Source organism: Phalacrocorax aristotelis, chromosome 4, assembly GCF_949628215.1.
Source record: "Phalacrocorax aristotelis chromosome 4, bGulAri2.1, whole genome shotgun sequence".
NCBI classification, from domain to species: Eukaryota; Metazoa; Chordata; class Aves; order Suliformes; family Phalacrocoracidae; genus Phalacrocorax; species Phalacrocorax aristotelis.
In genome coordinates, this window is record NC_134279.1 from 14,689,740 (window position 1) to 14,704,694 (window position 14,955).

General features: G+C 40.1%; 1 protein-coding gene across 6 annotated transcripts in view; it reads left to right on the forward strand.

Moving 5' to 3' along the window:
* The window catches only part of ARHGAP24 (Rho GTPase activating protein 24), a 229,565-nt gene extending 215,114 nt beyond the window's left edge, over nucleotides 1-14,451 (forward strand). For all 6 annotated transcript variants that reach the window (XM_075090342.1, XM_075090347.1, XM_075090346.1 and 3 more), the window contains 5 exons: nucleotides 5,072-5,204; nucleotides 7,392-7,465; nucleotides 8,265-8,386; nucleotides 11,932-12,988; nucleotides 13,773-14,451. In XM_075090342.1, the coding sequence (XP_074946443.1) occupies nucleotides 5,072-5,204; nucleotides 7,392-7,465; nucleotides 8,265-8,386; nucleotides 11,932-12,988; nucleotides 13,773-14,016 (1,630 nt within the window). In that variant the 3' untranslated portion in view covers nucleotides 14,017-14,451. The remainder of the gene's footprint in view (nucleotides 1-5,071; nucleotides 5,205-7,391; nucleotides 7,466-8,264; nucleotides 8,387-11,931; nucleotides 12,989-13,772) is intronic.
* The last annotated feature ends 504 nt before the right edge of the window (nucleotides 14,452-14,955 follow it).

Below are 14,955 nucleotides of genomic sequence, written 5' to 3' on the forward strand. Positions count from 1 at the left end.
CTCAATGTTTCATCACGGGTTTATCACAGGCCCTAGCTGCCTGCAGACTGGCAGCAAAGGTACACACTGGGCAGCCACTTAGGAACTCATCCTCCCATGTCAGGAAAACATCTGCGCTGGTCTGAGAGCTGCTCTACAGACCTGAATGCAGCTAAGCAGGGACACAGTCAGCAAATGTTGTGGGTGCAGGATATGTTGGTGAGGGAGACACTCTGTTTCTGGGACTGTGATCTGTGACATCTGAAATGATGGAGCTGTATCTAGTACCAGGAGGTACAAAACTATTCGAACTGCACTGTCCTCTTTCATCTTATTACCCATACTCCTAAATTGAATTATAGCCTCACAGCTTATTGTTCCCTCCTGTTTCTTCTTTATGCAAACTGTTTATGTGTCATCATGATCTAGAACTATTTTTGGCACAGCATTAATCATCTTGTAATGTGACCTTGTCCTGTTAATATTTCCTCTCTGTGAGTTTACGAGGAGCTTGTTGGCTTTGTGCTCTGAAGTGCTGACTCCAGCTCTCTGAACATGCTGTCTGCTTGTCCGAGTGTGATGGTTATGCATGGATTTCTGGTGACTTTCCGGGCTTCAGTAATTTTTGTTTATGGTAGAGAGGGTGAAAAACTCCAGGCGGTGTAATCGGTCTGACAGCCACTTCCACAGTCTGTGGTAGTACAAAGAAAAGTGCTGTCAAAACAGCAAAGCCATGAGGGATATTAATGACAAAGTTCAGATGAATGGGGCTTTGAATATGTGTAGTCTGATGACTAAGGAGAGGCTGTGGCACGTTGCATTTGTAATGCTTTTGCATGGACAGTGGTGGAGTGGGGGATGCTCCTTTGGAAACATATCCACAGTAAAGCAGTATTAATGTTTTGGTGAGGTGAGTAATCTTTTTCAGACTTCCCAGCACAACATGCCAAAATAGACTGCTTCTCAGCTTCCTGATGCTTTTTGTGTTGCATTCAATTTTCTGCCCCATGCTTTGTCATTCCCATTTCAAGTTTGTGCACTTGGAGAAAATCCATCTCAGTTAATGAGGGTTGTTCCAATTTAGATAACAGAGGATTTTTTGCTGGAATTGACATACTCTATTTTAATACTTGTTAATGAATACTTTTAATCATGTTAATTATGAATGTGTAATCATGGAACACTTTGACATTACACTGTCAGATAGCATAAGAAATACCAAGATAGGTATAATCATTAAGTTTCTGTAGCTGTAATGGTTCTAGAATATAAGCAAGGCCAGCTTTGAAGGGAGAAATACTGCCTTGTCTTAAACTGATCAGTTGTAGCTGGAAAAGGTTCAGGAGGAGAAGGTCCTCTACAGGCCCTGGAAAGATCTACCTCTTACAAATTACACAAACGCCCTCAAGGCAGATACATAAATGCTGTTGGGTGACTTAGACTGTGGACAGAACACTACAGACCGGAAAGGGAAATAAATGCTCCCTATCCTCAAGAAAGCTTGCAGTTCAGCACTCCTTTGAATCTCACAGCTGTCCTCTGTGGCTGAAATGTGCTCAGTGGTATTTGTGGATTGAAACACCTAAAATACAGATGGATTAAAACTGGAGTCTGCCATTTTTAATTTTCCCTCTGTATTAAAAAAAAGCGTGACAAAAATAATACTAGACCGCAAGGTCTAAACAGGTCTCAGATTATATGAAACACGCTTTTATTATTGTAAAAATATTGACATATTTTATACCAATATTTACACTGAAAGAAGAAAGTTTCTAGCTTTTGTCTAACTGTTGCTAAATAGAATTTAAAAAATCCAATTCTCAAAGAGTTTTGCAGGCAGTATGTGTGTGTACATATGTATGGTTTTTTAATGCTGTCAAAATCTGTATGGTAATTTCTGTACAGATCGATTAAGTCCTAAGCAGTGTTCCAGTACAACCTAGGGGAAAAAAGGTAACAAAACAAATTTTCCAAGATCTTATTTTGCAATCCCACCATCCTGTGGCAGTCTGCGGCATTGCCTTAGCATTCAGTCAGCAGAAGCAAATTAAAAAAAAAAATTTAATTTTAAGAATTGTGAATGTGTCCCCATCTACTAACTGGGACCTGGGTTTCTAACCCCAGCACAGAAAGCACCTTTCTGTAGACTTGTATACAGCATATAGTTCAGGAGTTTAGTCTCAGAACACGAGACTTGCCTTCCCATTTCTCTCTCAGGTCTTCCTTGGTAGAGCCACAGTTTTTAGCACTCAACTAACCCTTCACAGTTTATCAGTACTTCGCATTGAAGGGAAAAAGTTTATAAATTGTGTCAGTGTTCAGGGCTTTTGTCGCCTTCTTCAGCCTTTTTATCCTCCATCTGCTGTATTCCACTTCACACCAAGGGACTGGTGTAAAATTATTCTTGTCTACTACATGAAGCATGATCCTGGCAGGAGGAAAGATGAAATTGCTTAATCCCCTCACTGAGAGACCTGTGTGCTAACTTCTTATTGTTCTTCAGTGATTCCTCTCACTCAACCTGTTTGAATCTTGTATTTCAGAAAGGCTTCTCTAGTTTTATGCAAATAGTTTCTGGAAAGATGTGGTTCAGATCTTCATCAAGGCCTGGGGAGCTTCCTTGTTTAAATAATAAAAATAGTAATAATAAAATCTTCAGAAAGACCATCAATGGTGAGCACTCAGGGTTAAATTCTCTGCAGATTCATGGCCTGTGCTCCCTTTCATGCTGCAGTGTAGGACACTGTCCTAAGGCTGCCTCTTCACATCTGCTCTCTGTGGCTGCTGTTCTCCTTCAGCGTTTGACTAGCAAGTGTCTTTCCTTCTGCATTTGCTTTTTGCTTTCCTGATGCACCGACAACTTAGGAAATCGGAGACCTCTCTGTAAAAATTGATTCTTAACAAAGTTTGCCGGATAGTGAGTGGCAACTGCCTGGGCATACACTCCATGGTTGTGCTCTAAAAACTAGCACCAATGTCAACAAGTTGTGTAAACAGCTACCTGAGAGTTGTTTGGGGTCTGGGTTTTAAGCCCTGGTGCTGTGCAGTCTGTAGAGAGTTTTGTTAGTGAGGATCAAGAAAAGCTTCAGTTCACTTAGTTTGCATTTGTATTGGAGACAGGTAGAAGGCAAAAGTTAGAGGCCAAATCTGAGCTAGCATTTGAAATCTCACAAAATAGTATAACTATATCTAGTTTCATGTACAGTACTGTTCCTTATATATGTTATATATGCATGCAAGGAGCAGGGTGGGGTAAACACAGGATTCCTGTTTTGGATCCAAGCCAGTCTACAAGTAGAGGGTTGTAATCAAGGGATTAGAATTTAAGCCCTCATTAAAAATGCAGAGTTGCGTTAGTGCTTTTGTTTATAGTGTTTCTCTAGAAATGCTTTTTGGAATTTTGGCTGGGAATTATTCATGATTGAAACAAATGTTTCCTAGGAATTTATTTCAAGGAGGGTCATGATGGTTAACATTTAAATATAGAATCACAGAATCACGGTGAATCAAAGAATCATAGAATCATAGTATTATATATACAGTGCTTCATAATTTTTCTTCTTCTGCTTTGACTTAGATTGCTCATACCATACCACATTAATCTAAGGTTGTTCCCATCATTCTTGTTAAGATTTAACTTAGTAAAAGCCGTTATTGTTTTAACAGATCATTCCAAAATAATGATTAACATACTTCTAGCAAAGCTTAAGTGCATCGAATACCAGTGGTTCCCTTTGAGAGACTGTGCATTTAAAAAAATGTTCCGAATGTGAAGTCTTCAAAGAAAAAGAAATACACAATAATGCACATTGTAGAAATGTTTGTGCATTTTCTGTTTCTTATGAATGAAATTAGGGTAATTTAGTGTCTGGTTTTTTGATTTTTCAGAAGTCAGAGGGAAAGATAGCAGCTTGCAGTACAACTCTTTATCTGAACCAGGGAATGCATGTACAACATTCCAGTAAAGATTTTAATAAATGCCTGAGTAACTAAACCCAGAGATGGAGTCAGAAGCAAGAGAGATTTCTTCATGCTAACTTGTAGTTTTTATCTATTTCTATTTTTTTATTTCCAGAGGAGTGCTTCTAAGTTACCACAATGTGACTTTACACATCACAGAAACTTTTAAGCAAGTTTTATTGCATACTCTGAACTTGTGATTTTGATCTTTCTCCCCATCTTCTTACTTTGATAAACAGCCTAGGCTCCTATTAGCTGTATGCAAAAAAACCTTACATTTCTGCAAATGTGATTATGAGAAGGCATATGTCATACCAGGTCTTTGACTGTCAGCCCTAAAATGTCACCTGTTGTGCTAGCACTCAGACATTTTCTATGTTTGATGACTTGCAATGCCTTAGCTTACTCGGTACAGGATAGAGCTAAAACTAATTTCCCATGGATTTACAGTTCTGTGTGTAAAGGCTATCAATTTTTTTTGGTGTAACGGTACAGCTAAAGGGCATAGTAGTAATTTTGTGAGAGCCCATAGGAAAAAGATGCATGCCAGGGAAAGAACTGTAATTCAGATGGGGAAGTTTCAACTAAACACCTGTAGTATTGGTCTCCTTTAAAACTTGCTTACTTAATACTGATACCAGAAGAGATGGTGATACAGTGCAATTGAGACAGGCTGGGCATGTCTTGAGAGACGGAGTCATCTCTGGTAGGAGAATACTCCCCGCTGTGTAAATATAATGCCTAGTTTCTGGTTCAGGTGAAAATGAAAAGTATCAGTTAAGATGGATTTTGCATTCCTGATATGAGATGCCTGTCAATCAGAGCCAGGATCTTCTCCATACCTGTGTCTGCAAATAAGGCCTCATGTGTAATTATTTATAGTAATAAATCAGCAGAGTTGACAGAATCTTGCTTGCAGGTATCCAAGTTCTTTATAGGACAACCCCCCCCAAAAAAAAAAAAACCAAACCCAAACCACATTACAGATATGATCTTATGATCTAAAAATGTATATACTGCTGATGACTAAAATTTGGGGTAACAATGGAAAAGTGGCAGTTTTTAGCCTGTTAGCCTCGTAGTATTATTATCCTGATTCACAGTAACGACTTATTGTATTCCAACCCAACAGCAGTACAGATGTGCACACGGTGGCATCGCTGCTTAAGCTGTACCTAAGGGAACTCCCAGAACCAGTCATACCATATGCAAAATACGAAGATTTTCTTTCCTGTGCCAAAATGCTCAGCAAGGAGGAAGAAATGGTGAGTTGGCAACTTGAGTAAGATGAAATAAAAGGCTGTGATGGTAAAACCTATTCTGATTTTGAGGAGTAGAGAAGCTGGTGATTACCCGTCCTAATTTAAGATGTGCATCTATTAATTGAGGCTGTTTTTATATGAAAATTGTTGCCACCTAGGTCATTTGGAAGTCTAAATAAAGGCACAGAGCATAACCTTAGCTGTATTTATTGCATGTCACTCAATCCAGTTCAAGTAAACATCTCTGTGGTCAATAACCTCCATTTTGCTTGGAAGAGACTTATATTTTGTGGATTATTATTCTGAACTGTAAAAGGAAGCATCTTAGTAGTTACTGTCCAACTCTTGCCATTAAATCAAGGGTCATTTTCTTCTAAGTGTCAGGATGCCAACTTTTACGGACTTTTGATTGAAGGCCAATGGACTCTATTCATTGCCTATCATTGAATCAGAAGGCCTCAGAAAGATGGAAGCGGGCCCCTGGAAGCAAGCCACCTTCCAGACTCTTTTAAAACAGCATAACACAGATCAGCAAAATAAGGGCTGTGCCCTGCAGTGGCATGGGCCTACTATATATTAGTCTGAAGACATGAGAAACTAAGTGCTTTTTTTACATTGTTCTGTGTGCTTATGGGTAATGAGGTCAACCTGATATTTTCTTTTCAAAGTGAATACAAACAGGCTCATTCTCCTTTGATATCATTCTACTCCTCCAACTTTCTAAGGTGGTTATTTCTGTTTAATTCCTTTTTGACATTTTGAATCCTGATAGAACTGGAACCCCTCCTACCTAACCTTCTAATTAATTGAGTAGGAGCCCCTCTTTTCTACGTCAGAGACCATCTCCTTTCTGAGCCTTCAGTTGGTGACTACCAACAGCAGAGGTGGTAGTTGTTCCCATCTGATGGAATGGTGGGAGGAAGAAAGATCTGTGGCAAACTGTCTTCTATGGTCATAATCTCTTACACCCACTGAAATGAGACTGGTTTCTTTGCTGTCCTTTACAGCTTGCTACACGATGCAAATTTTTGTCAGCTGCTTGCAAAAGGTGGGAGTGGGCTGTTCAGATGGTTGAATTTGAGCTGCTCTTTGCACAAGTTACAGCAGGGCATCCTCAGAGCTAAAGTTGCAGCTATTTGCTTGTGAGTTGCATATGTCACTAACCATTGATAGCTCCAATGTAAAGCCACCTGAGAGCTCTGCAGTCAGTCATTGTGCAGTTTATACTTGCAGTTATACTGAATTTGAGATTAAATTTTTAGTGATTTTATATTGGCTTAGTCCAGAGTATATTTACGTAGTTCCTCTGCAACTGTGCCATGAAGCACTTTATTAAACTCATTTTGAAAGCAAGATTCAAATTACAGTGGCCTGTAGATGTTGGTAGTTTGTGAAAAATCTGTGATAAGCCACTTCAATCCTCTTTATGGTGGCTTAGCAGTCCAGCTATAAGGCTAGCTCTCTAGATTTTCAGTTGATCTTTCTTCATGCAGAAGTTAAAAGTGCAGTCACTGTTAAGGGAGAGAGGTGTTCATCTTGTTTCCTTTCTTAGCCTACAATCAGCAAACTTGTGCACTATTGTGGTCCACCCATCTTAATTTGCATTTGTATTCATAACATTGTAATCAAAACTCCATACAGAAATAGAGTCTAAAGGCACTGTTTGGTAGAGAGTGTAGCCAGGGCCTGTTTCCACAGGGCATGGAAATAGTGTGTGATATTCTGCTTGTCCCATGCCCAGGGTGGGCACAAACTGAAATAACTCTATTGGTCTGAATCTAGTATGGACCAGAACTGGGTAAAATACCTGAATAGTTTCTCATATGAAAATGCCAACTAGTTCAAACCAGAACACCTTCCTGGAAGCGTCAGCTTTGCTATCAAAAGGAGGTAGAACAGAGCTGCTGGTCAAAAAAAGAAAGAGTTGAAAGAGAAAGGAAAGACAGGATGAAACCAAGGTATTTACTTACTTGTTTATTTTTATCCAGAGCTAATCCTTGTTAGCCAAATATATCTTTCCCCATCCAAACCTATTCTACAAGCTGTTCCTGATGGTAACCTGCAGTTTCAGTGACGTGTTTATTGTCTTGTAATTGGAATTGCTGACATTTTTTTGAATCTCTGGTAAAATACTAAGAAACTGTGCCTCTCCACTCTTCTCTTTTTTTTTTTTTTCTTAAACCACTTAAGGGCCTGAAAGAACTGGTGAAGCAAGTGAAGAGCCTGCCAGCTGTCAATTATAATCTGCTGAAATATATCTGTAGGTAAGTGCTCTTGCAAGAATATCACAATGGTATTTATAACTGTATGCTGACAGACAAACCTGTCTGTGTATGTGCCCTAAAGGAAAAGCATTACTCACAGTTGGAGGGTTGGCAAACTTAAGTGAATGCACTAAAAATATAGGTTTACTGCATGACTAATTACTAATTTGCTCTGTCAAGGTGCAGTTAATACTTTCCTTTCATAAACAGGCCGCACTCAGCAAGAAATGCAAGAAGGTAGAAGTGAATATATTCTGTCCTCTTTATAGGACCCTGGTTTTCCTATTTCTAACCGCAGTTATTGGCCTTGTCTGTGCACCCTGAAGTACGGTATCCTTGAAAAAGTGTGTGTCTTGTAGCATATAGAATAGTTTATCGATACATCTAAGATCTTAAAAAACATGTCTTACACAGTTGCAATTTGTGAACTTAGAAAAAATTCCCAGCATAAAAAAAACTTTTTTAAAAATATAAACTTTATTTTAATAAAAAGTTTGCATTTTGAAGATATTTTTATGAGCCAAGTAGTTGATTAATTATGCTGGATAAAGTTACCATCTTCAACAGAGTTATCTTGTAGTCAGTCCAAATTGAATTTTGTTATCAATGTATCATTTTGAATAAAATCTGAAGAAGTTCAGAATACCCTTCAGCTTTCAAGATGTTCTATCAGGATTTGGAATGGAGTATTTGAAATATGTTAAGAAACCATCACATGCTTTGACTGTTGTGTTTAGGGTTTTTTTTTAATTTTATTTCCATTTTACATGTTCCTTAAAGGCCTCTTTCTTCCCCACAGATTCCTTGATGAAGTCCAGTCTTATTCAGGCATAAACAAAATGAGTGTGCAAAATCTGGCTACTGTTTTTGGTCCTAACATCCTTCGCCCCAAAGTGGAAGATCCTCTGACTATCATGGAAGGTGAGCTTACCCTACATAACTTGTAATAGAAAGAAGGAATGTCTTTAACAGTACATACCAGTCCGTGTAGTATGTGCAGTAAGTTCCATATATCTGCTTTACAGACATTGAATTCTTCAACCTGAATGAACTGCTGAGTTAAATCTTGCAGGTTACTGCAAAAGTGACTGAAATATGCAGCATTGCAAACAGACTTTGCCTGAGATTGTGCTGCCCTGGCAACTTCACTAAAAATTTACTTTTCTCTCTCAAAACTTGCTGCAAGTATGGCATGTTCTTATTCAGCACGTGTGGTTGGAGTGCAATTAATATTTTACCTGCGGTTCTTAAGGATGAGAAAAAGTTAGTACAGGTTCATACTGCAGATTTCTTGCACAACAGTGATCAAATTGTGAGCTTCATTCTCTTATTTACAGCTATGTCCAGTTGTAGCATTTTGCTGTGATTAAGACAAAAATATGGCCATTTCCTCCTAGGCTTACTCTTTGTGACATTAATTCTCCATAAAGTACATCATGCCTTTTCACCCTCCAAACACTTTTTTTCTTAATATGTAGGATTTACTTAACTTTCTCAGAAATTAGGCTTGTACACAGACCCCACACTGAAAATTTTACCAAAACTCAAAAATGCAGTGTTCCTAGTTTATTTGAGAGCATGTGGATTCGTTATTTTTCTGTGAGTTTGATGCTTTTTCTTTTCCCCAGATACAATTCCCCATATACTTTGTTCATTCACTTGTTTTTCTGAAGTCTTACATTTCCTCCTTCTTCCTTTTAATTCTTAACACAACGAGTATGTTGTTGTGAACAGATAATGCGGTGTTTCCAAATTGTATATGAAAGCAGCCAACACCCAGGGTTAGCTGTCTGAATGGTAGTTCAGGCAAGCCAGAAAACCTAACATGGAAAGCGGTTTTATTCATCATCTTCACTTTAATGTCTGGATTCTCATTGTCACAGAGAATAGTTTGATCATGCATTTGAGTCAGAAGGGTTTGCAAAAGCAAACGTCCAATTTACATGCATGTTTATTATGACTGTTCATTATTATCATCAAACCTGTGCAGCTTCAAATACCCTTAAATCTACATTTGTGGCTTCCCCGGTTTCTGTACATACTTGTCTCAAATGCAATGTGACTGTCTGATATGGGCGTGCAGAGATAAGCTTTACTGTGTCGTTGAAGTCCTATTTTACACATCCTGCATCATCTCCCCAAGGTATTTTGAGAGAGAAACACAAGAGTCTTTCCTGCTTTGTCTCCTTCCTCTTCAACTGTCTTACGTCTCTCACAGAGGTTACACTTTTCAGTGTGTGTGCTCGCGTGTGTGTATGCTGCCTATCACTCACTTTCAACCTGTCTCTTTGTACCTACAGAACTGCCAGACTGACTGGAATAGTAGCTTCTCTTACCCTGACACTTCTGTAGATCTTAGCAGCCTGGTAGATAACTGCTGTGAATGTTCTCTTGGTCGGGCAGCAAACTGTCCCTTTCATTCCATGCTTTTGCATTGAATAGTACAAAATGTACATCAAATTGTTCAATAGATTGGAATTGGAGAGAGATGTCTCAGACTTGTTTTATACCACTGAGGTCAATGAGAAACAGGATGACATTTACTGGTACGATACCACATATCTTCAGCTCACCTAGGATGGGGAGACGAATGGAGATTTGGGATGGGGAGAGAGGAGTTAGCCATTCCTAAATAAAAAACTATCTTCTAGCTTTATATTTTCCAGAACTGGCTGCTGCCTAAAGTTTGTGGGTTGGTTGTTTTGTTGGGTTCTTCTTTTTTTTTTTTTTTTTTTTTTAAAGTTTGAGCAAGGAAGTTTTTTGTTTGATTTAAAAAAAAAAACAAAAAACACAGGTGGAAAGGGAAAATAATGTGTTCTCCACTTCTTGAAAGCAACAGTCCAACCTGCTTATCAACAGCCCTAGCACTAAAATGATGGTGGCTGCTGTAGGAAGTGGCATGGATACTACGCTCACTGAAGAGAATGTCATATATTTTTTAACTAATGAGAAACAGGTTTGATTAAACAGATTTGTTACTTCTTTTTAAGCATTACTTTAAGATTTTACATGAGATGATGCTTATTGGCAATTGGGCTATACATAGTTAAATGTATAGGAACTTTTAACAAAGACTGTACATCAATTATTGCTCACAGCCACCCTTCTTCTTTGGTCTTTGCTTTTTGGAAGATACAGAGTGCTTTTCTGGCACAGTCATTCAAAGTCAAACATGTAGCTATGGGTAACCATACCTGTAAAAATGCGGTTGAAGATTTGGTTTGTTTTGTTCAAGAGACATTTTTCAGAATTCCAATCATGGGGCAATTTTTTCCTGTCAAATGCAGTGGTAAAAGTTGCCTGAGTACAGCACAATGTTTGTAGTAAAATGCTGCACATAACAGCTAATGTTCTTGGAAATAATACAGCTAAATGTGCCATGGGAGTAAGTTAGTTAATTTTCCTGCTGCATAGTTCTCATGTATGATTTTGCCTTAGCAAACAAACAAACAAGAACACTACAAAAAGATGTTGTCATGAACCCACATGGCTCTTAGTAGTTGTATTTTAAAAGGGTGGGGTATAAAGATCCAGAATATTACAAAGGAGTTGATGTGAAACAATATTGCACAGTGGGAGATTATTGATTAGAAGAGCACAGCATGCCTCTGAAAGCTCTCTAGGAGCTTAAAAATGGAATGATTATTATAACTACCTTGACCTTGTTCCTGAAATAGTCTTAATAATCCGTAATGAGGGTCTGCTTAATGAAATAGAGTTGCACTCTTTATTACCCCAAGTCCAGTTATAAATGCTAGTGTGTAAATTACAGTGTAGTCAAGTGGTGTGCACACCAAGGGGTTGTTCTTTAAGAGGAAAGGTAGCCATTTATTACAGTGAGTAGCAAGCTGTGGTCCTGCATTAGTTCCATGCTGTGCTATAACATGGCATAGTTTCCTGGTTGCATATAGTCTTACCACAGAGTGGTTAAAGGCATTCACATTAAATTAATTCTGTTGTATTACTGCCCTGTTTTGCTCCAAAAGAATAAATCATCTATGTTCCAGCAATGCAAATCCCTTGCCTGCCCATTTTCTGTTGAACTACTAAATACAAGTGGTGTGCCAGAATAAGACTTTGGTTTTAAAAATGATCACCACATTGCATTGAAACACAACACCTACAACGATGTTATCCTTTGCTACTCATTATCTCCTCTGTGGTCTTCCTGGGAAGCATTTACTGTCACAGTAATAGCTTCTTCGCAAAAGTTCCTGTTCTTAGGGGATCTGTGAGGCCTGCTGGCTTGGCTTGATGGAAGGAAGAGGTGGTCCTGCAGTGGCCCCATAGCCAGAGGCACTTCAGGCATGTTAAACATTCACAGTGTTACACAGATGGATGCATTGTGCAAAAGTTTGTATAAGCTGAATGTTTACTAAGTATTTGTGGAATCTGATGGATAAAGTATATTAATATCCTAAACAAAACAGGCCATTAATGACCATGCACTTGGTGTCTCCTTTCAGGTACAGTAGTAGTCCAGCAGCTAATGTCAGTGATGATTAGCAAACATGAAGAGCTGTTTCCCAAGGATGCAGACCTTCAGATGGGACCTGAGGTATGCAACAACAACAATGAAATGCCAAAGAAAGCAATTGCAGGGCAGCTGCAGAACAACAGCAAGGAGATAGCAGTGAGGCGCTGCTCTTGGGACAAACCTGAGTCTCCCCAAACAGCAAGCATGGACAATGAGTCCCTGACTGCTCTGCCAGGCAGCAAGACGAGTAGCCCCAGGAACAGTATCCAGAAACTAGATGTAACCAGAAGCCCACCACTCACGGTGAAAAAAAATCCTGCTTTTAATAAAGGCAGTGGCATAGTCACCAACGGGTCCTTCAGCAGCTCTGTGGAGGGCCCTGAGAAGAGCCAGACCTTACCAAACTGTACCCTGCAAACCAGGAGAACGTCATCCCTGAAAGGACCGGTGACTAAGATGGGCACACACAGTGTGCAGAATGGAGGTGTGCGGATGGGTGTTTCTAGCACAGATGGGCACAGCAACACCCTCAACAGCCGGACCCCAGGCTGGGTGCCTAATGGCTATGTCACACTGAGGGACAACAAGCAGAAGGAATCGGTGAGCGAGTCAGGCCAGCACAACAGGCTTTCCACCTACGACAATGTCCACCAGCAGTTCTCTATGGTGAACTCTGATGACAAACAGAGTGTGGACAGTGCCACCTGGTCAACGTCCTCTTGTGAAATATCCCTCCCTGAGCACTCCAACTCCTGTCGTTCATCCACCACCACCTGCCCTGAGCAGGACTTTTATGCAGGTAACTTTGAAGACTCTGTGCTGGATGGACCACCACATGAAGACCTCTCCAACCCGGGTGACTATGAGAACAAAAGTGACAGAAGGAGTGGGGCGGGCCACAGCAGCCGAGCCACCAGCAGCAGCGATAACAGTGAAATGTTTGTGGCCAACAGTACTAACAACCACAGTGCTTTGCATAGCCTGGTGTCCAGCTTGAAGCAAGAGATGGCAAAGCAAAAACTAGAGTATGAGACAAGGATAAAAAGGTAAGACAGTTTGGCTCTACCATCTGACTGCCTTTTGCGGAGTAAACCCGAGAAGTTTTCCCTCTCATGACTTGCTAGCAATCTGCACTAGCTGCAGTCACTGGGTGCTCGCCACTGAGTTTCCCATCTTTCAGTGTTGACATACACTGATGTTGCTTTTGTGATATCATAATCCAAAGGGGTTTGTTTCAGAGCAGTTGCTTGCCATGGTTGTGACACACTATCCTACTGGCATGAAAAATAAAGCCAGAACCTTGTGAGTTTCTGCGGAATCTAGTTAACAAAATCAGTAGGTTCTCACAATGTTTTCATTAGTTGATGCCTGTTCTCTAGAGACTGAGAAGGGCAACAGGGCATCACCTTTCAGTGAAAGCAGTGCCATGGCTTATTCCACCTGTATTTTTGGGACTGGGAGACTGCTGGAACTCCTTTCCAGAGTCCTCATTCCTTGTGAGACAGCGCTGCATCTGTGAATTACCTCTGCTCATGGTCCCATCTCCACACTGCTGCTTTGAGTGAGACTTTCCTTCACAGCTCGGACCTGTTAAAGAAGGCAAGGGCGAGCCATGTCTATAGATAGTGCAGACCCATCTTGCACACAGCAAGGTCGTGAGGGTGGATGGCTATAATCACCAGGGAATAACCTCGAAGTCTGGGCTTATCATTAACTAGTGTACACAGCAGTGCAGAGCTGAATGTGGTCTCTTTCTTGTTTCCTCTCACTTTTGCTCGAGTGAGTGAGGAGTGCTGCTTAGGAGCTGTCTGCTTTTATTTCATTTTGCAGCTTGGAGCAGAGAAATCTCACCCTGGAGACGGAAATGATGGCCCTGCATGAAGAACTGGATCAAGAGCGGAAGAAGTTCACGATGGTAGAAATCAAAATGCGTAATGCAGAACGGGCCAAGGAAGATGCAGAGAAGAGGAATGATATGTTGCAGAAGGAAATGGAGCAGTTTTTCTCCACTTTTGGAGAACTGACAGTGGAGTCTCGCAGACCAGAAAGAGGCAACACCATCTGGATCCAGTGAGCATTGGAAGCGTAGACTGTGGGACTTTGGGGAAAGGCTTGGGGGTATTATACTGTATCAGGTGGCTGGTCACCTGTCTGAGGCTAGTACTCAACATGAGGTTATAAACCCTTGAAGGAAGAAATCATACAGACATTAACCACTCATATCTACAGTGTGTACTTATCAAGTTATACTCTTTGAATGCTTCATGAGACTACTGTCAAGTGTTACAACTGGATATATGTATATAAATTTTTTTTTAAATCACCTTAGAGAGCAAGAGATGTATCTCAAATATTTTAATGCAAGTCTTGTATTTAAGCTGGTAAATTGAAATGTTGTTGCAATCAAGCTTTATACCAAGGCTTTTCTCCCTTGCACTTAACATAATAAGCTATTTTTGGCATTGTGTTACCATCAGCTTATTTTGTATATCAAATGTTTTTTGGTTTAGTGGTGGTTTTTTTTGTTACCCCTCTTGCTGGGGAGTAAAGATAAACAGATATGTTAAGGTATATGTGCCAGCGGTTAATCCTGATTTGCATCGCTTCTAAGAAGACAGCAGGAAGAGAAACAGCAGACACTATGGGCAAAATAAAGCAGTATTAATTTAACAGAATTGATGGCCAGGGTAGAAAGTACCAGGGCACCTGTATTGTAAAAACCAAATGAGGATATCAAGCCAGCAAAATTGGCAACAATGGCAAAGAGTAAACAGCTGCTTGTTTGGGAGAAAATGTGGGCAGCAGAGTAAGAAGTTGGGAGAGGGGAAAGGGGAACTTAAGGAGAAGTCAGTCACATGACCAGAGCTTTCTGGGGTACCCTAAAGAAATCCTGTGCCTGATCACTGCAGCTTATAGCAGGAATATAAACTAGTTGTTCTGACCATATTTGCCTCTGACTTACCTCTGTACTCTGAGTGAAAGTGAGTCCTTTTTGTAATGCTGGTGAAGGGAC